Genomic DNA, 24,701 nt, shown 5'->3' with positions numbered 1-24,701 from the left:
GCAGCATCCCTCTTAAATGATCAGTTTCCAGCAAAATCAGACAAGAAACAAATGGTAAAATGAAAGCAGCGCAACCTGCTATCCGCAGAAACCATGGGAGTAGTAAATGCAGCGCATCTGGAAACCTCTCGGAGCCGTAATTATGTAGGTCGACGAAAAAGTTTGTTCTTTGCAGTGGATCATCCAGTCATTGTGTGAAATTGCTGAGGTAGTGTCGGGGGGGGGTGGCTCATTCTATTCCCACTCAATGAACTCCGTTGAAGCGGGAAGACACGTTGTTAGAACAAATTGAGCCGTAATGTCACAAAGAGAATCGGGCCGCCAGCAAGTTAAGAGTCTTAGCGGTCCACTAAAGGACCTGATGGGGAACGCCCCCCCCCCCCCCACACACACACACACACACCTCACCTTGCCTCTGTCATTGTACCCCCCCCACCCCCCCACGGAAAGGCAGGTCCCCAAGGTGGTCATTAAATCACATGAATTTCTGAAGTGTTTCTGCAGGTGAAAACCTTTTAGACGTCAAACACCCCAAATGTTGGGACATGATTCCAATTATGGCACGGAAAGCAGACTTAGGGGATGTAATGCAGCTTTCAGGCTGTTTTCATTCGAGATCCTGCTCTTCCTCTGAGGCTCTTCAGAAGCCATTGTGGCTTTGACTCTGCGTGTTGTGAGACACGTCTAACGCACAACAGAGAGCCACTTCCCGCACTCATCACAGCCCCTTTTTAATCACTTTTAAATTGTTTATGACCAAAGGCACTGTCTGTCTCTCAATATTTGTTGTTTTCTGCGGTACATTTTCAAATAGCTTTGTCTCACAGTAAATGTATCCACTCTTCCGGTACTGTCAATCACACAGTAGAGTGCTTAACCTAAACACCAATAAAACATCCCTGAAAAGAAGCGATGATCAAGTTGTTTTGGAAGTTTGGGTCAATGTCTGATTAATTCGCCTCTGAAGCAGAGATCAAATGGATCATCATGCCAGAAGAAAAATGTGGGACGTCTGTGCTGAATTATTCATCTTCTTATGATTCTGTCCAAAGCTACATGCGGTAACAAAGCAAATCACATAAAGTCCCATCTAAATGGTGCAGCAGCAGCACCCCCTGTGGGTCGGGGGGGTCATTGTGCTGCTGGGCCTGGTAAACATGCTGCTTCAGACCACGAAGGGCACAGGGGTTTCCTACCTTGTGGTCAGCATCTCTCCACGCTGTGAGATGTTTCCTACATGCCAGGCAGCATATAATCATCAGCGACTAATGAGAGACAGTCAAGCATAAGTACATTTGAGGAAAATTTCAGTTACGCAATTACATTTCAGTATAATTCCCATTGCACAGCCCATTATGGATGCACCAGCTCAAGAAGAGGAAGCGATTGCCAAACTTCGACTTTTTCCACATGTGAAGTTAATCCGAAGGCTCTGGATTTAGCGACGAGTTCCCGAAATTAGAACAGGACGGAAATTAGAACGCATTGGCCCAGCGCATCGGCCCCTCGCATCGGCCCGCACATCGGCCCGCACATTGGCTCTGCTCCCTCTTTGTGCTTCCAGGCCGCCATCGTTAATTTTATGAGGACTGTGATGTAGCTCCAGGACCTGTGACCTTCCTCTACCACCACGGTGCGCTCACTGGCAGCAGATGGGGGTGACTGGGGGCCGGCCGCTGCTGTTTAATGTGAGGTCATGTGATTATCGCCCCACTCCACATCATTTACAGTAGCGACACTTCCGGGACTCACTGCACCTGGTTCTCCCGAAATGTTACTGCAGGAAAGATTTTCAATGATATCGCTGTGAGTCGCATGGTGTGACCCATCTATTTTGTAATCTTAAAGGTCCTTTGTGTATCTGAGGGTATTGGGAAGTTGATGTGTCTCTGTTATGAAGAGTAAGTCCTCAGTCCTGTATACTGGATAAGGTGATACTTCACAGTTATGGAAGTACAGGTAGAAATGGCCTTTGGCTAATTGCCAGAGAAGAAAGAGACCCGATCTCAGACACACAGAGTGGTGTGAAAGATCACGCGCGTTTCTGAGTGTGCGCCCATGGTCTCGCACAAACAGAGCGGTGTGAAAGATCACGCGCGTTTCTGAGTGTGCGCCCATGTGGGCATCTGCCTATATCCCTGGAAAAGACAGAAGATCCATTTTGAGATTTCACCTTAAGCACTTCCCTGCTTGCCGGCAGAGATACAGAGCTGCGTAACAACAAACACACCCATATGTGAGAATCACACACCTTTTATTTAGTTCTGTCATTGAGTTGTCTGCACTGGGTCGAAACCCAGAGGACACTGAGCCAGGAGGGTTATCCTGTTAAGCCCTGGAATAGCCAGCCACTGCCACCTCCTCCCCAGGTGACTCATAACACCCAGGAGGGAATCATCTGGAAGTTGTTCAACAGCAGTGGGCCATGCGAAGTTGACTGTGCAGTGTGCTGATATCAAATGGGTTTAGACCAGTGGTTCCCAATCCGGTCCTCAGGGATCCATCCACATTTTTGCTCCCAGGAGCTGAGAGCAGAACCTTCCCAGGAGCACAAACGTGGACTGTCTGTGGGTCCCTGAGGACCAGAATGGGAAACACTGGTTTAGTCAAGTGGACATGATTGTGAAGGCAGTGAAATACTCAGAAATCCTGAGAGGTAAAGGGCCAGTTCAATGTGGCAATGTGATTTACCAGGGGGAAATCTGCTGAAGTTCTGCAAGATCTCCATCGCCTTCTCTGATGAAGAACATTATCTCTATCTAAACCTCTACGCATTACGCCTAGCAAATCGTAAACTGAGATATGATGGCGCTATGTAGCCTGGAGCTGTGTGATTGTATATGTGTGCGGGAATTTCCGTTCAAGCCTACAACCAGCACACACAGATGGTGGAAAAGGATTCTGGATGATGTTGCTCTGTAGCCATAAGGGCGTAATCTACTAACAGAGTGGATTCTGACGGGATGATATCAGCCAAGGGTAAAAACAAAAGTCAATTTAAAGCCCAAGGTCTGATCTGAACTGGTCTTGTTAAATTTCCTCCTTAGAAGAATGGATAGAAGTCAGATGGGAGTGGGTGAAAATCGTTTTAGAATCCTTGGAATGAGATCACACATTGTTAGAGGAAGGTGTCCCCTCAAAGGTGTCCCAGAGTGCCCTGCGGTGGGGGGGGGGGGGGGGCAGCATCAGGCTTGTGCCGAGGGCGTCTGAGCTCCTTCCCCCTTTTGCCCAAATGATTGTCCCAAATGAAGTGTCCCAATTTTGAGGTTCTGAGTGCTTGTCACACAAAATTTACCAAAACTGTCTATTAAATCCCGATCACTGATGACCGTAGCAAATTTACCGAATTTACCCCCGCTCCCCCCACCCACCTGGGTCAAGCACCTCCCCCTCAGAAAGTCAAAGCAACGTCCCAGTTAGCTTGTTTTTTGTAAAACTCACTGCTACATTCATAGGCACAGTGACACATAATATTTAGTACATCATTTTCATAAGTCACTCATAACTCATATTTCATTTCTGTTTTTTTTTTCCCTTTCATGAAAACCGCCACACGGAACAAAGGTTCACCTGGAAAACAGCTGGACCATCACCTTGTTCCCGGTGCAAGGAGAATTCCTGATGGATGCGCTGTCACCAGGTGTGTGTCCAGGGTCATGTGGAGACGGCGCCCTCTGTTGTCCGGACAATACTGACACACTTAGAAGCCACAAAATGCCATGAAACGAGCAGCCCTGTTTAATATCGCTCTGTGTTGTCATTACATCATCATGCACACAACCTCTACTATTTAAACATATATTTCATCAAATTATATCTTTAATCAAACAAGGGTGAGTCCAAGGTTCACAGGGGTCATACTTCACAGGTTGGGGGTTTGAATCCCACCCCTGCACTGTCTGTGTGAGGTTTGCAAGGAGAATTCCTGATGGATGCGCTGTCACCAGGTGTGTGTCCAGGGTCATGTGGAGACGGCGCCCTCTGTTGTCCGGACAATACTGACACACTTAGAAGCCACAAAATGCCATGAAACGAGCAGCCCTGTTTAATATCGCTCTGTGTTGTCTGTGGTTCACAGGGGTCATACTTCACAGGTTGGGGGTTTGAATCCCACCCCTGCACTGTCTGTGTGAGGTTTGCATATGCTTCTTGCATCAGATTCCCCCCATAGTCCTAAAACCTGCAATTTCATATATATTTGTGTCACTGAATTCCCTTGGTGCTATGCACAGCAGTCATCCCAAGGGGGCACTGTGTGGCTCAGCGGGTTGGGCACGCGATCAGAAGGATACCGGCCTAATCCCATACTTAGCACAGGAGCCTCAGCTCCACTGGGCCCTTGATTAAGGCCCTTAACCCTCCCAAAAACTGCATATCACCCCTTAACACCCCCCACGACCCCCAAAAAATGCTCAGGGGTGCGGGGGATTATATGTGTGTATGTGTTTAAAAAACAGGGAGTGCAAGAGGGGATTTGTGGAGAAAAAAAACATATTCCAATGTACTTGTACAGATAGGAAATGAAGTTTATTTTCCTTTTTCATCCAGGGGGGTCCCCTGCCTTGTTTCCCTGTGTTTGCTGGGATGGGCTCCAGACTCACTGCTCATTACACTGAATAACTAGCGTCAGAAGATGTGTGGACATATAATCACACAAAAACAGGTAAAATGAAATGCACTGGAAGATGATGGCGTAGTGAGTGAAACTTCATTCTTATGTATTAATGTTGCTGTATTACTGGGAACGCAAAGTGTTGTTTTAAGGCGCATGCAGCTCCTGAACATACCTTCGATCTCCAACGGCCAACGTGCTCCCCTTGGGGAGGAGGGACAGTGATGAGAGCAGTACACTCTTCACTTAGGTGTATGGGAGCAGAATCATGAGGCCAAGATGTGAAAACTTAGGCAAAACCAGCACATGGCAGGAACATCCCCGTTTATCTGCAGACTTGAATCTCATGTCAGTCCTGAGTTGCCACGGCGCTGACAGACCGGGCGTCATGGTAACCAGCCAACATGCACAAGCCGGATTACATCCGAGGGTCCATGGGACAGTCCCCAGACCCCTGTTAGCTTCCCTATAATTAGAAAGGTCACCGAGTCTCACTGAGCTGATTACTTCCTTTACTTGACATTTATTAACCTCATTACTTTAAACTCATATTTAATTTTTTCTTGTTTTTCAGTAACTGTTCCTCGAGTGAGGGAGCAGCTCAGCTCCTTGGTGAATATCGGCCTTTAATTAAAAGGCCCCCGTCTGAGTCGATTCCCCTTCACCCCCAAATAAATAGGCCTGTATAAATAAACATGGCTGCCTATCCCTTACAATAATAATAAATTTTTCTTATTGTAATTATGCAGAGGAGCAATAGTAAATTTCACATGCATTTCCATTTAGATTGTGGAATATTTTTCTTGGTCCGAGCGAAAAGACGCTCTGCATTACCCGTGTGCATGAACCGCATGTGTGCTTTCTGGGGTCAGACCTGACCCCGGGCCGTGACACAGCCTCCAGATCTGACCCCGGGCCGTGACACAGCCTCCAGATCTGACCCCAGGCCGTGACACAGCCTCCAGATCTGACCCCGGGCCGTGACACAGCCTCCAGATCTGACCCCGGGCCGTGACACAGCCTCCAGATCTGACCCCGGGCCGTGACACAGCCTCCAGATCTGACCCCGGGCCGTGACACAGCCTCCGGACAATCACAGCTGACACTCGTATTCAAAGCTGAGAAATGAGATTTATCTGTTCATGCAGCTGCGTGTTTTGCAGGTTTACCTATGGTGGGGTACCAAGTTCACCCAACGGGACCCCATGGGGTCGGGCCAGCAGTATTCAGATTGTGGGCTCATGTCCATGATGACTGTGCCCTAGGAGAAAATATAGGGGTGGGGCTTTAGGGGCAATGGCCCCAGGAGAAAGCTGATTGGCCCCTGCAATGCCTCTGTCACTCAACAACTCTGTCACTCATTGGCTAATAATAAGGTTGCCCCTCTTATTCTCCCCTCCTTAAAAAATCCTAGAATCACCCCTTGCCGTGCCCCCCTATTCAGAGAAATCCAACAGGAGAATCACGTGTCGCTACCTACCAATGGTGGTGATGATCCTCTGGCTAAACACATGTGAGTTAAAGTTCATAAAGAATATATAACTTCCAGGAGTGATCTTAAGCGATATCACGACCCCCCCCCCCCCCCCCCATGTGAAAAATTAGCAGCATTCCAGGGTTTTATATTTCCACAAAAGCTTGTTTATAGAGAAACCTCTGGAGAGGGTTGTTTTAATCTTTCACTACCACAGCGTTAATATCCATTGTGCTGAAGGGGTTCCCATATTAAAGGAACGGGGATGCTGCCCGTCCATGTGCTGGGTCTGCCCCCCCCCCACAAGGAGCCACATGCCCAGGAACCACAGTTAATATTTCATAACATTATAAGCCTCCTGAAGATGAACGACGCCAGAGGGAGAAGTAACAAGAAAACACAGTTTTTAATTTTTTCCACACCATTTTACACGATGCATTTCCCAGATAGTAGCAGGATCTTTCGGCGACCCAATGCCAAATGTGCAGCGGTTTCTCCACGCAGTGAAAAGAAATAAGCTCTAATCAAATGAATAGATAAAGCCAGACAAGGGTTAGCAAATAAGAGGGGAGTCAATGGGAAAGGCCGCTGTCACAGACCCTTTCTGCCCCCGTTCACTTTGGAACTGGCACTACAGGACACTACAAGCCTGATAGTCCTGCTGTCACAGCACATTTAATGGGATTTCCTACATTTGTTTTCGTATAATGTGACACGGCGAGTTTGCCACGTTATACTTGAACTCGTAATTCGGAAATTCTGAGTTTCTATTCAGAAATTTCAACTGGAAAGCCCCCTGAAGTCGGAATTCCGACTCGTGAACTCGGAGTAAACGACCCAACCCAGAGCTCAGAATCCAAGATGCCTGTGCCCTTTATCAACAGAAGTTAAAGCTGTAGTTTTCTGTTTATTGACAGAAAGGTGTGGCTCTATTGATTTCTGTCTGGCCTAATGTGGGCGGTACCTCATAACTGTGTGACCCTGGAGCATACTGTACGTATTTTAATACCCAGGTCTCTATATCTCACCAAAAATGTAAGACTAGGTGAGAATGAAGAATAGAGGTAAAGAAATGATTTTAATGAAGCGAAACATGCATTTCAGGTGGCCTGTGTTCATTGTGCACACTGGATCATCTAGTACTCAGGTGGCCTGTGTTCATTGTGCACACTGGATCATCTAGTACTCAGGTGGCCTGTGTTCATTGTGCACACTGGATCATCTAGTACTCAGGTGGCCTGTGTTCATTGTGCACACTGGATCATCTAGTACTCAGGTGGCCTGTGTTCATTGTGCACACTGGATCATCTAGTACTCAGGTGGCCTGTGTTCGTTGTGCACACTGGATCATCTAGTACTCAGGTGGCCTGTGTTCATTGTGCACACTGGATCATCTAGTACTCAGGTGGCCTGTGTTCATTGTGCACACTGGATCATCTAGTACTCAGGTGGCCTGTGTTCATTGTGCACACTGGATCATCTAGTACTCAGGTGGCCTGTGTTCATTGTGCACACTGGATCATCTAGTACTCAGGTGGCCTGTGTTAATTGTGCACACTGGATCATCTAGTACTCAGGTGGCCTGTGTTCGTTGTGCACACTGGATCATCTAGTACTCAGAGAAAATGATGACTAAGCTAATTGCTAAGCTATCTGTTCCATAAGAAGATGCAGAAACATGTCAGCCACTTATTCTAAGCAGAAACCCATTTGCCAACAACCATGTTTGCTGGCTCTGATCAAATCCTTGTTTTTAAGCTGTATTTGGAACAGAACACACAGAACACACCTAACCATTGAAGCTAGGCTGTGCTACATAATGGTATTGTTGTGCAGTGAGTTAAAAAAATAAAAAGCTGTAATTACTGGTCAGATGACTAATGTCACAGAACAGTGTTATTACCAATGCAAGTTTTCTGCGTGAAGCCTATGATCAGAAAAACATAAGAACATAAGAACATAAGAACATAAGAACTATACAAACGAGAGGAGGCCATTCGGCCCATCGAGCTCGCTTGGGGAGAACTTAACTAATAGCTCAGAGTTGTTAAAATCTTATCTAGCTCTGATTTAAAGGAACCCAAGGATTCAGCTTGCACTACGTTATCAGGAAGACTATTCCATACTCTGACTACACGCTGTGTAAAGAAGTGCTTCCTTAAATCCAGTTTGAAATGTTCTCCCGCTAATTTCCACCTATGGCCACGAGTTCTTGTATTTGAACTAATGCTGAAGTAACTATTCGGTTGAACAGCATCCAAACCTGTTAGAATCTTATAGACCTGGATCATGTCCCCCCTCAGTCTCCTTTGCTTGAGGCTGAACAGATTTAGCTCAAATAACCTTTCCTCGTATGACATTCCTCTAAGACCAGGAATCATTCTTGTGGCCCTACGCTGCACCTTTTCTAAGGCCGCTATGTCCTTTTTAAGATATGGTGACCAAACCTGTACACAATATTCTAGGTGAGGTCTCACCAAGGAATTGTATAATCTTAGCATTACCTCCCTTGACTTAAACTCCACACACCTGGAGATGTACCCCAACATCCTATTCGCCTTTTTTATTGCTTCCCCACACTGGCGAGAATGAGACATGGAAGCATCAACATACACACCAAGGTCTTTCTCATAATCAGCTACCTTTATTTCAGTAGGTCCCATAAAATACCTGTACTTTATATTTCTGCTCCCTACATGGAGTACCTTACATTTGTCTATGTTAAATTTCATCTGCCAGGTGTCAGCCCAGTCACTAATTAAATTAAGATCCCGCTGTAGCTGCTGAGCCGCTAGTTCAGTATCTGCTACACCACCCACCTTGGTGTCATCTGCAAATTTCACCAGTTTACTGTATATATTGGTGTCTATATCATTTATGTAAATTAGGAACAAAAGTGGTCCTAAAATTGAACCCTGCGGTACCCCACTATGAACGCAGGCCCACTGTGACATCGAGCCTCTTATAACTACTCGCTGCTTCCTATCCGTTAACCAGTTATCAATCCAAGTCGCTACAGTTCCTAAAATACCTGTCGCTTTGAGTTTAAGTGAGAGCCTCTTGTGGGGAACAACATCAAAAGCCTTTTGGAAATCTAAATAGATGACATCATAGGCCTTCTTATCATCAACTTCCTGAGTAGCTTCCTCAAAAAACTCCAACAGATTTGTTAAACAGGATCTACCTCTCCTAAATCCATGCTGGCTATCCCTCAAAATGTTATTTGAGTCCAGGTAATCTACCATTTTCTCTTTGATTATAGCCTCCATAACTTTACCAGTTATACAAGTTAGACTGATTGGCCTATAGTTTGACAAATTACTTCTATCCCCTTTTTTGAAAATGGGCGTTATGTTGGCATGCTTCCAATCAGAAGGTACCACACCTTCAGATAAGGATTTTTGAAACAGTAATGTTAAGGGTCGGCAAATAATATCCCTCATCTCTTTTAACACTATAGGTAAGATTATTAAAACAGATTATTATGTTTCACTCATAGCAGTTATGTTACAAAATTGCTGTTATCCGACAAAAAATTGAATTGTGGACCCTGTAAATAATATTTTCAGCCTTACAGTTCGTGGAGCTCCAATTTATGCATAGCGAAGAGTCCCTATAAAAATCCCCACATGTCCAGAAAAATTGGTAAGGTGCACGACTGTTTCGATGGAAAGGTCAGATTGGATTCTTGACGTTTTTACCTTTATTGAGGAAAACTGCACCCAGTGAGATGCAGCGCCGACAAGGTAGATGGATTTCCTGTTTGTGCCCAAATGTTCTTTAGAGACCGGATTAAAAGGCAGAGAAACACATAACACGTGATGATCAAAGATGATATAACATGATATAAATAGTGGGATGAGTCGGATAATAGTGGGGTAATAGTCGGATAATAGTGGGGTAATAGTCGGATAATAGTGGGGTAATAGTCGGATAATAGTGGGGTAATAGTCAGATAAGAGTCAGATCACTACTACCCGACTATTCTTCAACTATTATTTGACTCTTATCCGACTCATCCTACTATTATCCCACTATTATTCGACTATTATAGTAGTCGGATAATAATTGGATAACAGTGGGATAATAGTTGGATAATAGTTGGATAATAGTGGGTTAAGAGAGTCGGATAATAGTGGGATAAGAGTCAGATTAGAGTCAGATAATAGTGGGTTAAGAGTCAGATTAGAGTCAGATAATAGTGGGTTAAGAGTCAGATTAGAGTCAGATAATAGTGGGTTAAGAGTCAGATTAGAGTCAGATAATAGTGGGTTAAGAGTCAGATTAGAGTCGGATAATAGTGGGATAAGAGTCAGATTAGAGTCGGATAATAGTGGGTTAAGAGTCAGATTAGAGTCGGATAATAGTGGGATAAGAGTCAGATTAGAGTCGGATAATAGTGGGATAAGAGTCAGATTAGAGTCGGATAATAGTGGGTTAAGAGTCAGATTAGAGTCGGATAATAGTGGGATAAGAGTCAGATTAGAGTCAGATAATAGTGGGTTAAGAGTCAGATTAGAGTCAGATAACAGCATGAAAATTGCAGGCATGTTGTTTTTGGGATGATTAGCCTATTTGCCCTGGGTGTCTCTATTTGACACATATGAGAATATAAGAAATAATGCATATTGCAGGCTGATACAAAGTCCCACGTTTGAATCTAATAACGTTTTGTGGGACACATCAACAATCTTTTTTCCTTAGCCAATTTCTGTCAGGCTCATATATGTATCATCTTACATCAGCTTGTCACAAATTGTTAAATACGGACAAAATGAATGAAAGCAGGGGATGTAGGAATGAAATATGAGTATAATGTCATAGGATTGGTCGTGTGCTCATAATACCTATAGTTAAAATATAACGTTTGGAAATGCAGCGCGAACAGACACGGAAGGATTTAAGAGTGTGTGTGTGTGTGTGTGTGTGTGTGTGGGGTGGGGGGGGGGGGGGTTAAAACCTGTTTTTGACCTTCCCAAGAAGAAACTCAATTTGATGAAAATCAAAATAAATAAATAAATATATATATATTTTTTTTTTAAATGCCAAAAGTCTTGTATTTTGTTTGCTATGTTACTTACTTGGTTAACTCCTGGGTAGGAGTTAAGGTTATGGAAATGAATGGGTCCCCCAAAGAGAAAAACAGATACCAAATGGGTGGCTGCCCTTCATGGACAGCTTACTCTACAAAGAGCAAGTTGAGGGAGGTGTAAAGACAATTCCCCCATGGGAATCAATAAAGTAATTGTTATTATTATTATTATTATTATTATAAAAATCTGTGACTGCAATCAAAAAATTAAAAATGTCAAAAGACTTGTTTGGTTACTTATGGTTAAGGTTAGGGTTAGGTAGAGGTTAAGGTTGTCATTGTTGAGATTAGGGATTTGCCCATAGAAATGAATGGACAGTCCCCAGAAATTATGAGAACGTGTGCGTGCGTGCGTGCGTGTGTGTTGTCCCTACAATGTCATAAAAACCTGTTTCAGGATTGGGGTTATGCCCATAGGAATGAATGGTGATTCCCCACAATGATAGAAATATATAAGAACTGTGCGCTCACATCCGTGCATGTGTATAAGCAGCAGCCCGCTTGCCCATTTGAGAGCCTGGGCACGTGACCTCAACCCTGCACATCTGTGACCCCCAACTCCTCATAAATAAACACACAATTAAATACAATTCAGAACAATTTGCATTAGTTACCACAGCGTGTTAACTTTTACATAGAATTATACAGACACATAGCCTACGCCCATGTAAAGAAATATAATCTACTAAATTATCCAAATAACCAAATTTATTAAAACATGAAGCTAATTAATGCATCACTATAATACACAATAACTGTAATAGTCCATAGTTGGCCGTGACGTACCCATGCACTTCTTCAACTGTGGTTCTGATCCGTGCTGGGTACAAAGTTCGGGCACAACGATCGCCGCTCCTGCCGAGAGCAGCGTCTGCATGCGGGTCTGCGGCGGCTCCTCTTCGGATCCCCTAAACGCTGCACATCGCTCGCCACGTACCGAGCTTTGCACACGTCCCAGTAATAGCCAGCATTTTGGGTGTCTTCAGCTCACATGGTCGCGTCTCGTCTTTTTTTCCCTCCCTCTTGTCTACTTATCTACACAGAGAAACCTCCCATGGAAACCTCCTGCAGATACACCGTTATGGAGAAGAGCGGAGGACAGAGTGTCACTCACGATCCCTCCTCATTTGGATGTCCCTTTTGAGCACCGCACTGACTGTTCTCCTAATGCAAAGAGCCCAGGGTGATGTTTCTGGATGCCGGGAGATGAATTGCCTTACAGCGGCAGCAAGCGGGCAGCTGATACCCGGAGCTCTGAGCAGATCGTGAAGACCTTCTGATGCTGCGTTTGGAGAACTGAGATAGGAAAGATATACGGGCTTTGAAGGAGCAGAGACTCAAGCATCCTTCAGGAGAGTGAATGTCTGTAGATGCCAGGCAAATATCTGACTCAACCCAAGTGAAAGGTTCAACTTGCCGAAAAGAATGGGCACTGGGATGTCACAGATGATCCAATAGTCTGGGGACGTTCAAGAATATCAATATCTACGGGACGCAACACATCACACGTGCTTCTGCTATACCTAGAAGTGGAAGAGTCATTTTATGCACTTTCTGGTGTATTATTGACTTTCAGTGTTTGTGTTTAGCGTCGCTAAATCATAGCGGAGGACCTGAACATAGAATCGGGAGGCAGTGGAGTTTCCTTTTAATGCCCGGCGGGGGGAAAGAATTTGCATTGTAATAGACACGGAGAAACCCTCACTATGGGACAGGCTGTTGTTTACACCGACTGCGCTGCGGAGCCGCTTTCATGAGCTGACGGCGCCCAGCAACCTCCTCCGCTATAGGTGTCTGGCGGTGACACTCCGATCCTCCGAACGGGTGGAACCGACAGCCGGCCGCCGGATAACCCGCACCAGCGTCGACATCTCCGCATATGGGACACTGTGGACCGTATGGCGTGCTACTACCTAGTGATCAGCTCCACGCATCTCAGCAATGGCCATTTGCGGAACATTAAGGGAGTTTTCAGGGGTCCGCTGTGTGAGAGCGCTGGAGGCGACTCGCCGGTAAGGTGCCTTTTAGTCCCCCTGCTGATTCTCCGAAAAGGGAGAGCAGATCATGTTTTCGGTGCTTCACAGTCACCCAGCCCAATGCTGCAGCTGCAGCGTTTGTTAATAAATGTCATGCTCGCTGTTATTAAATGTTACTCCTTTAGTTGCGTTTACTGTAGGTGCCTCCGGGCAGCCAGACGCCGAGAGCGATGCCGGTCAGTCTAATATCACGGCTGCCTCCCTCGGTAGTGTGTTAAGTTGCCTCGCCTTTTATGCTCGACGCCACTCACAAATAACTGCTTTGCAACTAAATCTAAAGTTCAAGACGTGTTGTGATAAATAGCTGGGACTGTGTACAGAATTTGTGCTATTTCCACACAGCCCTTCAACGTTTAAAGAAGTAATGATGCTTTCAATCGATACTTTCCAAATGAGTCAATTTACAGTAGCTTTCAGTTAATAAAAGACAATGACTGGCAGGTCTACTCTAAAGCATGTACAGGGTCCCTTTGTTGATATTATACTTCAGTAAAAATGGCAGGCTTCTGGCTTAGATGATTCTGTGATCTTCTCACGCAGTGGACCGTGGTCCCAAAGACACAGGCCTTGTCTTTATGAAGCCCTCTGACATCTTTTGTATCAAAGTCTGACATGTTATTCATTTCTCCCCATCCAGACAACATCACCCTTAAAAGGGTGCAGCTGACATTTTCACTCTCGCTGGAAAACAAAGTGTGACAGGTTGAAATTGCGATGACTTTGCTTATGTGGTATGGTGCCCGGTTCCGTCGGGGTTAGGTTCCTGCCAGGGGTCAGAGGTCTTTGATATCCTGAAATCAAGGAAAGATGCAGTCAGTCCTGGATTCAAAGAGACGTTTTACACTGCTGAGATCCAGTGGGTGTTTTTGTCTTAAGCCCAGGAAAGACAGTGGCCCCACAAATGAGGAGCCTTGCCAATGGGGAAGCAGCAAGACCTGGTCATACCTGTGAGGCACACAAAGGTGCAGCTCACGTCCGCCCAACAGCCCCCATCCCCCATGGAGAACACTCCCTCCCCTCCTCTGAGGGAACGCTGCACCAGTCAGATTAATTTAACATCCACGGCTGCGTAGTTCAGTATCTGAAAAACTCAGTGTACAGAGAACATGAAACGCAAAATGAATCATTGTGTGATTTCACTGTCCGACATTTTAAATGCCTTGATCAAAGTTCTCGCTTGGGTGAGTTTGGCGGGAGAAGCTCGGGGTCTCTGCTCGTGTTTATTTCCCTTCCTCGCTTGAAATAGGATGTTTTCTTTGCTGTGTGCTGCGAATAAGCCTCTCAAGGTCTGTACTTGTGCTTGAGATATGAGGCTGGTGTCAAGTTCCTATTCAGTCTCTGTTAAGGAAAAAAAAAAGTTAAACGGCAGCTAATTATTGAGAGCCTAGTTACATGTCCCATTCCGTAACTATTTCAGTTTTCGCAGAAATTTCTGTTGTTTAGTGCTTGAAACCGAGTGAATTTGAAGAATTCAAGAAAGACCTTGTCTGTAAATGTGGCGCTTTTGTGCTTTCTCTGGGTGCTGATTCATTTTAAAGTGGCATATGGAACCGATGATCAGTTGGGTAGAAAAAAGTCAGAGCAGCTGTTGCAGAAATGTCAGTTTCTGCTGAAAATTGCATCATGTCTGCGCTGCCTGGATAGATGCTGCTGCTTCCATTGCTAGGGTAGGTGGTGATGCAATCATGCGATCATATATATGAGCGTGCAGGTTATCTTTAAATGGCCCCTGTTTGCCATCAGTATACAGCGCGGCTCAGACAGCAGGGCTCACATACAGGTAGTGCTCTGTGAAGTATCGATCCACCTCTGTTTCCTCTGTTGACCACTAGGTGGTGGTTTGCACAACAAGCATTCAATCTTCTGAAGGCAGCCTGTGTGACCCTTAGTAATGGAGCCTTGGTTAGTCTTTACCTAGAACTGCAGTTCACCTTTAATTCACAGCCTACAAAATGTAATTCTACATCCATATACTGTGATTATGCTGGCTGAGATTTAGATTTCTATGAAACACCCATCTGCTCTGAAAGAGAACTTGCCTAATCTGTCCTGAAGTGTTACTGTATTTTAAATTAAGGGGTTTCAAAGTATCACAGAAATGTTTCTAGACATGTGTCATTTTTTTCTGTGGAGAAAAAGCAAAATGATTCCAGACTTTTGGCACAAATTCCTGTTTCTCTGCGTTTAAAAGAATTTCAGAATTTTAAATCTTTTTACCAAGACATGCAAACAAAAAATGAATACATTTTTAAAAATATTGTACTAAACTGTTATTCACAGAGTCAATAACAGGGAATCTGCATGAAGGATTTTGTGCACATCCATACCACAGTCCCATTTAGAAGTGAAAAGCTGACGTAGTGTGTGTAATATAAGCTCATTTTGGTAAATCTCTCCTTATGTTATCCACCTAATATAGGCTCAGAGCTTGTTTCCTGACCCACGCCATCTGAGAGCAGAGAAGGTGGCCATGACCCACCCCAGAGGAGAAGGTTCCGCACGGGAGCCACATTTTTCCCTGCATTCATTTCCATTCTTTCCTGATTTGCTTTACCCCACATTTAAAGATACAGGCTGGATCCCTTTTGTTACAATTTGTTGTGTTTTAAAATGTATTAGTCACAAAATGAGACATTATAATTAGGTACTGAGAGCTGTGATTTTCTTGAAATGAGTGATGATGAGCAGGTGCAGAGGTGGACATTTCAGGTCCAGAAAGAAGCTCTGAGCGCTCTGCTACTGTAACTCTTTATGCTCAACTGGTTGGTTGAAACAAAATCTTGGTCTGGATTTTTTCTTTCTGGACCTGAAATATCCACCTTTGAGCGGGTGGGGTAGGGGGTGGGCGGGGCATGTGTGAAGCGTATCCCGATGGGGCATAAGTCTGTAAGGTGAGGCTGACAAATCCAATTTCTGAGACACGTCCCTTTGCTCTCTGTGAAAGGCCTTCGCACGACAAGCGGTAACATACCCAGTCCCCAGGGAGCGAATCGCATTAGTGTGTCTGCTGTCCGCCTCGTACCTGCACTTTAAATTCACTGGGCATCGGGAAGAAAAATCTCTTCCTAGAGAGACGGCTTGTCCAGCAAAGTATGTCGGTATGCTAACGATTCTCAGAGAATCAAGCAGAGATGCTCCATCTTCAAAGTCTGTAATTTTTGGCAGATTAAACAAACTTGCCCTCGAGCTGTTTGGAAACCCTGGCTGGTCAATAATTATCCTGAGTTTCTCTGCGACAAAGCTTGATTCCCTTTCTGAACAGCCAGAAAAAACGGGTTCTCTGCCCATCTGCCGTCTGAATTGGACAGCACTGATTCAGCAACGAGAACAACAATATTCATATGAATAACAGTAATAATAAACTGTTATGCTTTTCCAGCAGAAAGTTCACCAGAGATCATGCTTTCTTGGGATGATGACTATACATGTTTTGTCTTGTCTTGGCTCTAGGCCAACCCAGACCACCTGTTCTGATAGATCAGGGGTGCCCAATTCCAGTCCTGGGGGGCCGGAGCCCTGTGTAGCTTAGTTCTTTCCCTGTTCCACCATAAATGATTCAGCTCAAGAGCTGTTTGGTAATTAGCACAAGCAGTTGAATCAGGTGTGTTAAAAGAGGGGAAACACAAAAATGTGCAGGGCTCTGGCCTCCCAGGACTGGAGTTGGACCCCCCTGTGGTAGATGTTACCCATAATTCCATAATATCCATGTTGCAGCATTTTGTGGACGTGGACAGAAGTGACCCATGTCCATACTTTCAGTTATAGGTAAGGCGGTCTCCATACTCACCTCAACATAAGCTTGTAAGTTGATTGCTCCTCTTTCCATAATTCCTGAAGGAGCTCCATAGTTACTGTGTCCCAGGTGCCCAAACAAGTCTACTGCAGCTGCTAGACTCTTTAGCGGACATGTTGCTTCGTCTTCTTCAGTTCAGCGTTTCCTCTGGTACCAGGGGGCAGCTCATTCATTGCAGGATGCCAACTCAATTAGCACAGGATGCTACTTTGCTAAGTGCTTGGTCCTGGCTAAATAAGCACACAATGCTAGCGCATTCAGTGTGCTGAGCTGTCTTGTTAAGTGAGTGCCGCTAGCTCATTTAGCATCATGAAACATCAATGTTATAGCCTGAATAAAAAAAAGATTAATTTTAGAGAACTTAGAGCAGATTTACTTTGAGCCAGAATCCACAGTAGCTAAGCCCAGGGGCACTTTGAGCATGGATTTTAACAATCATTATTGACCTCTTTCCATTTTGCCTCTCGTATTAAAATGTTCCCTTAAGCGCAAATTTGTTGCGAGAAACCGATCTGAGATTAGTCTTTTACACCAAGGATGTGTAAAAAAGTGGCATGAAAGCATACGGTTTGCGACGCAGTGAAAATGCTGTTTTTTTTAAATCTTCCTATCGGTTGGACTTGATGTTCCGCAATGTGACCGACGCCAACATTAGCATGTTAGCATGATCTGCAGTCTTTACTGCAGCTCTGCCTCTCTGCTTCCAGTTGCTGTTTGGCGTGTCACCAATGCTTTCAGAGAGCTGAATGCATTACTGCTCCGCTCATATTTATTTTTGCCCTTTTCACTTTCGCTGCTATCGAAAGAACAAAATAATCATTTGAGAATCCCATTCAGGAAGAGCTTTAATGCTCACGGCTCCTCGAGCCGTTAATAATGATTAAAAATGACCCGATCGGTTTGCAGCTCCGGATCGATCGCGTGCAGTTGGTCGGGGAATCTCTGGACCGTGGTTTTCTGTGATTCACTTTGACCTCCAAACAAATACCTTATGACACACCAGTGATTGTTTTAAATCTGAAAAGCCGTCGCTGTTCATGGGCAGAAACCTCTTAAAAGTGCCATGACTCACTCCCTTTGTTTTCCTCATCGAAAATGGATCCAGCTAAATATAACCGTCCATTTTCCGAGAGAGTTTATCCACTTAGGCCTGTGCAAGTCCGCAGCCGGCCTCAGAGCGCACAACTCGCACGCTGAAGCGGGTCCTGGACAGGACTTTAGCACATTCACTTGCAAAGGTCAGGGTAGAGCCATCAGGGCACTGGAATCACATTTCTTCAGGGCTTGAGAGTATGGAGAACATGGAGAGATAATGCCTTGCATGTCCTGGGATGAACTTCAGGTCCAATGTGCCTCATCTGGTAAAAGCTTCAGGGAAAATGGACCAATGAACGAAGTCATAGGCTGCAGCAAACACACTGGGTCCACTCAGGACTGAGACACAATGGCTAAGACATCAGGTAAAGCTCAGTGACAATGCATGGAGAACATAACAGGATGACAGAGGTAAACAGAAGAAGAAGACGTTTTCCATTAATTCCCACTGAAACTTCTTTGAAAATCTCAGATGATTTCCTAGAATAATGACCATGAATTGTTGACTTTGCCCGCAGTGTATAGGTACTCTGCTCCCTAGGCCCTGCAGTGTACAGGTACAGTACTCTGCTCCCTAGGCCCCGCAGTGTACAGGTACTCTGCTCCCTATGCCCTGCAGTGTACAGGTATTCTGCTCCCTATGCCCTACAGTGTACAGGTATTCTGCTCCCTAGGCCCTGCAGTGTACAGGTACTCTGCTCCCTAGGCCCTGCAGTGTATAGGTACTCTGCTCCCTATGCCCTGCAGTGTACAGGTATTCTGTTCCCGATACCCTACAGTGTACAGGTACTCTGCTCCCTAGGCCCTACAGCGTACAGGTACTCTGCTCCCTATGCCCCTCATTGTACAGGTACTCTGCTCCCTAGGCCCTGCAGTGTACAGGTACTCTGCTCCCTATGCCCTGCAGTGTACAGGTATTCTGCTCCCTAGACCCTGCAGTGTACAGGTATTCTGTTCCCTATGCCCTACAGTGTACAGGTACTCTGCTCCCTAGGCCCTACAGTGTACAGGTACTCTGCTCCCTATGCCCCTCATTGTACAGGTACTCTGCTCCCTATGCCCCTCATTGTACAGGTACTCTGCTCCCTATGCCCTGCAGTGTACAGGTACTCTGCTCCCTAGGCCCTGCAGTGTACAGGTACTCTGCTCCCTCTCATTTTACAGTAGTCTCATATTGCATACCCAGAGAGAAAAACAATAAACACTGTCTTCCCTTATTTTTTGGAAATCCCTGCAGCTGAGTGTCCACCGTCGGGTTCAGATTACAGCTCATAGGGGGACATCATGTGGGTCTTGCTTTCGCACCAGACAAGCCTTTTTAAATATTAATCCTGATCTTAGGACAGTGAATCAGTGGGTAGTGCCGGTGCCTCACAGCTCCAGGGTTCGAGGTTTGAGGTCTGCATCTACTCTAAGTGCAGAGACTTTCTCCAGATACTACCTCCAAAGTCACACGGACTAGTGTCTCTAAATAGCCCATAGTGTGTGAGCAGATGATGCGACTATGCTGCATGATAGACTGGCATCACATCCAGGGTGTACCTCAGCCTTGCATGACATTTAAATGTACTCTTTATGTTGTGTGAGTTTCCTCAGTTCAGATATATCTAATTAGCTGAACTGGTTTCCCTTAATTGACCACAGTGTCTGGTTATATGTATTTTCTAATAAACTGGCATTTCATCCTCCTCTGTACTGAATAATTGTTTGGAGGGAGGATGGATATTTGGAGATTGCCTGTTTGTGTAAATATGGCCAGGGGCTGTAGTGTTTTTAAGTTTCCTGCATTTAATCGGCCTCAAATTGGCTGTGTTCTCAGACTGGAAATGTGCTCTGATAGGGTGCAGCGGTCCTTAAGCGCAATGTTAAAAATACTAAGCTGGATAAGTGGATAAAGGATCCAGCGGTAAAAGGCACGACTGTTAAAAATAAACAAGGCTGCCAGCAACACTCATGATGTAAGTCTTTCATAATGTTTTCTGTCACACTTTCTTTCTTTTAAACTATAATTGACTCCAGCTCTTTAATCTCAAATAAATTAGTCAGAGTTGATTAGAAGCAACACTTCATTCCTTGATAAATTTTTATTAAACACCACTGTGTGTGTTTTCTTTGGTCTAATGGATGCTCAGAATGTATATAAATGGTCCCTCTAATTAGACAGTTTGGGAGAGCAGCTTGTGACGTGGCTTTGGGTCACGGCGGGGAAGGCAACGGCGTAGCGCTCACTCGATGGGACATAAATCCCGCGCGGGTCAGAGTCCGGTCCGGGTCACCTTCCACATTACTGGACTGACCCGCTGACATTTTCCCGCTACGCCTTTGTATCCCCGTTCCTAATGAAACGCCAGACTGACCTTTTCATGCCAGAGAGGACTCTGGGTAGGACGGCGGTCTTCCCATTGTCAGTCATTCCATGTTTCAGTAGACACGCCCCCAACTTTGTGTACATCAAACAGGAACCTTTCGCTGACTTCCGGAGGAATGATCCACCCTCCCCGTGTCTTTTCCCACGGTCACCCTGCATGGCCAACTTCAGCATAATGTCTAAATTACATTCTGGATGGCTGGGGGTGTGGGATGCAGACACATCATTAGGTAAATGGTACCTGGACACTTGTGAAATAAAACATTGATCAACCAGAAAAATCCCCAAAGTGTCACAGAGTTAATACTAAGCTAAGCTCTCCTACAGTTTTTAAGAGGAACATCAAAGGAATCAATTTGACAACCAGACTGAGTTACAGAAGTGCGTTGCTATTAAGTTAGAATGACTAGTGTATAATTTTTGGCCTGGCCTGTTATGGGCGATCAGCACAACAGCCGGAATCGGTGGGCAAGAACCCTTCCTTCTTCATTAAGGCGATGTTGGCTTTTATTTGCAAGATGACATCCAGCGTTGTCCATCCCTTCCCTGCCTGCCTCGCCTCTAGGTGAGCCGGCTCCCCGTGGGCTTGGCTATATCTGCAGGAAGACAGTAGCCCACAGCGTGTGAAGCCGCTCCATCTCCATCAGACAAGGCACCACCTTGCATTCCTCTCCGCTTTCAGTCCCAGCCAGTTTCTTCCTGAACATCGGCAGCTCCTCCCAGATAACTGGCTTCCCCTGAAACCTGCTGGTGTGTGATTACTGGGCCGGGCCAGAGTCTGTGTGTTTCTCCGTAGCTTCGATGTTCTGTCGATAGTAAACACTCTGCTTCCATTATTTCTTTGAGCTTTTCCTAACTATCCTTTCAGCGCAGGGCTGAAGTTATTGTGTCAGACGCTTTGAAATAAGTCAGCTGGATTCTCTCTATAATTTAGAATCACCAGTACAGGGTAATAGTTTATGGATTATTCTGATTTATTAACATCATAAAGAATCCTGAAGACAGGAGATTATTAGACCAGAAGTATGAATAATAAACAGGTGTAATTTAATGAGGGATATAAAATGTCTCCATTTATGGTTATTTTGTTAAGTAAATCACCTGGCGTTTATGTCATTTAAATGTAAATTACACCAAACTATGATTTGATATCAGTCTCATATTATTTTTATAAGCAAGGCACTCATAAAATGAAAGAGACGTATAAATGTGTGTAGATATATGTTCTGTATTTGATGAAGTAAAGCAATGAGATCATTTTAAAACCATTCAGCAGTACAATACAAGGACTGCAACAAGAATGAATTGGGACACCTTGCCTTAGTTGAATAACACATTAATTAATATTAAAGAAGAATGTTATGTGCTTGTTGTGTTTCCTGGTGCCGCTAAAAGTTTATGTGGCAATTAACATATATGACATTTTGAAAAAATCGCTCTGGGTCATTAATGTGAACACCTATAAAAAAATCATTATCATGTTGGATTTCACATTTACAAATCCATTTCCACTCTGCACTTTCTCAGAAGCCATTATCTAACTGCTTCTCTTGGTTGGGGTCAGAGTGCTGGAGCCTGGTCCAGGAGGCAGAGGGCGGTGGGCATCCGGGTGGGATGCCAGGCCATCGAGGGCGTAATCGCGTGCTCAAACACTGCGGGTTTACAGGCGCTGGGTAGCCTAGCCGCATGACTTTGGGATAGAACAGGAGTAACTGCAGGAAACTGACATGCCCACAGAGCAGAGGCAGGATTCGAACCCGCAGCTATAGGAGTAACAGAGCTACCCACTAAGCCTCCGTTCCACACAAAAACATGCACTAGTCTACCACCCAAAATAGCACAGCTACTGGTATGTCAGTCCCGCGTTGCTCCCACCCTTGTCTTGAACGGTGGCGGCATCTCAGCTGGCCCAGTTCTGCCCTGCCTGGCTGCACACCTGTCTCCACACCTACTGAACATCTCTCCACGGTGTGTTTAGTTTTAGAGAAATGTGCCGTGAAGGTATTTTCAATACAGACATTGGTTCAATGAATCTACAATGAAAATTGAACTTGAAACATCTTCGGAGCTATAAAAAAAAATCACATTTGTTAAGTGACTTGGAGGTCCTTGGTATGTCACTATAAATCGCGTTGATTGCATTTCGTCTCTGAGCAGTATTTCCTGTCTCTCCTCGTGGGATTGTAGGAACCGTCTGATAAAATGGGAATGAGACAGTTTCCAACCATCACGCTGAGTTATTTCCAGCTCCCCATTTTGCCGTGAGATTGCTTATTGTCGAGGAAGATGAAGAGCGCCGAGGAAGAGCACAGCGTACAAATAAGCCAGTGAACGCACCCTGTAGCCTTTATTCATTTTTATTTCCTTACATGATTCCCCAAAGACAACACTGCAGCTTTTATTTTATTCCCTTACATGATTCCCCAAAGACAACACTGCAGCTTTTATTTTATTCCCTTACATGATTCCCCAAAGACAACACTGCAGCTTTTATTTTATTCCCTTACATGATTCCCCAAAGACAACACTGCAGCTTTTATTTTATTCCCTTACATGATTCCCCAAAGACAACACTGCAGCTTTTATTTTATTCCCTTACATGATTCCCCAAAGACAACACTGCAGCTTTTATTTTATTCCCTTACATGATTCCCCAAAGACAACACTGCAGCTTTTATTTTATTCCCTTACATGATTCCCCAAAGACAACACTGCAGCTTTTATTTTATTCCCTTACATGATTCCCCAAAGACAACACTGCAGCTTTTATTTTATTCCCTTACATGATTCCCCAAAGACAACACTGCAGCTTTTATTTTATTCCCTTACATGATTCCCCAAAGACAACACTGCAGCTTTTATTGTATTCCCTTACATGATTCCCCAAAGACAACACTGCAGCTTTTATTTTATTCCCTTACTCTGCTCTTTGGCCACACTGTAGAATTGAAGATTTTAATTAGCTCTTTAATTAGCATTTTCCAACTATATACACCTCTTCTGCTCATTCGTGCAGTGATTAATCCCAAAGTTGACCTTTTGGGTCCTCACCCTCGGGTGGAACCCGTTTGCTTTCAGGAGGACCAATCGTGGTACGGAGCCGATGTGGGGGATTATGGGAAATATTATTACTCTTTGACATTTTTACATGTAAAATATGGAGGGTTAAGAAAAAGGAAAATCATGGCTTAAGAAAGCTTTTAAACATGCCCAAAATGTGACCTTGCCATTAAGAAATGACTCAGCACTCAGCAAACTCATTTTGGCAATCTGTGCAATTAAAACAAATGTGTTATATATGGGAAATTAATAGCTGCTCACAAAACTTTCAGGTCAGAGGACATTTGACTGCCAGATGGCTTAACTCCGTAGACACATGGTCAGTACTAGGAAATGTGTGAGCTGGATTTTAGTGGAAGTTATAAATTGTGTCTGCACCAAAGTTCACTGGCCGTCACGATTTCAGAGCAGGAAGTCATAGGAACTCTGGAGAAACCATTTATTCTGTGTGTGGTGGGGGGACCAATGGCAGGTAGTATGAGACACAAGGCTGGTGCCCAACCCGGATGGGATGCCAGTGCACGGCAGGGACCTCTCACACCAGTGCGTGTGTTTTTGGGCTGAGGAAGGAAGCACCCAGAGCGAATTCTCTCGCCGTGGGGAAGCACACCTGTATGTCCCTCTATACTTACAGTATATATAATTAAGTTGTTGGCTGTCACTTGCCTTAATTGAAGGTGTATTTTACTGGATTTTTTTCAGTTCAAGGAACAATATGTGAATCATTGCTGTCCCCTTTGGTCCTGGGCCAGCATGACCCTCCTCCACTTTTCCTTGATAAGGATTGTTCCTTTATCTCAGGCCTGAAAAGCCTTTTGTAACCAGAAGTACCATGTTAGGACCATCGCTGAACCTGCATGCTTCACCCCCCCTTCGCCGTCACTGGGACAGCGGCTCTCTTCGTCCTCCAGTGGCTCCACATCGCGGGGGCCCATCCTCGCTCCTCAGAGCGACGCATAGCTCATTATTTATCTCGCTGCTACCGGAGGCACGCTGCTCTGATCACTGACCCACCAGTGAATGTGCTGCCAGTTTAATTCACGGTTGTAGTCAAAAGGGGGGTAACCTGCATCGCTGGCGGCGGCCGCAGCTGACCTGCTGGAATCACTCCACCCTATGTCTTTCCGCTCGAGATTAACTCACTTCCATAAACTGCTCATCTGTTAAATGG

At 44.9% G+C, this 24,701-nt stretch overlaps 1 protein-coding gene across 1 annotated transcript in view; it reads left to right on the top strand.

Annotated features, from left to right (window-relative positions):
* znf804b (zinc finger protein 804B) overlaps positions 1–24,701 on the top strand; it is a 134,957-nt gene that overhangs the window by 42,077 nt on the left and 68,179 nt on the right. The window contains exons 4-5 of the mRNA XM_023825797.2: positions 3,565–3,640; positions 12,222–13,190. Of these exons, the coding sequence (XP_023681565.2) occupies positions 13,077–13,190 (114 nt within the window). The 5' untranslated portion in view covers positions 3,565–3,640; positions 12,222–13,076. The remainder of the gene's footprint in view (positions 1–3,564; positions 3,641–12,221; positions 13,191–24,701) is intronic.

This window comes from Paramormyrops kingsleyae, chromosome 9 (genome assembly GCF_048594095.1).
Source record: "Paramormyrops kingsleyae isolate MSU_618 chromosome 9, PKINGS_0.4, whole genome shotgun sequence".
NCBI lineage: Eukaryota > Metazoa > Chordata > Actinopteri > Osteoglossiformes > Mormyridae > Paramormyrops > Paramormyrops kingsleyae.
Note: the sequence above shows the minus strand (reverse complement) of the source record. Positions and strands in the feature narration are given on the sequence as shown.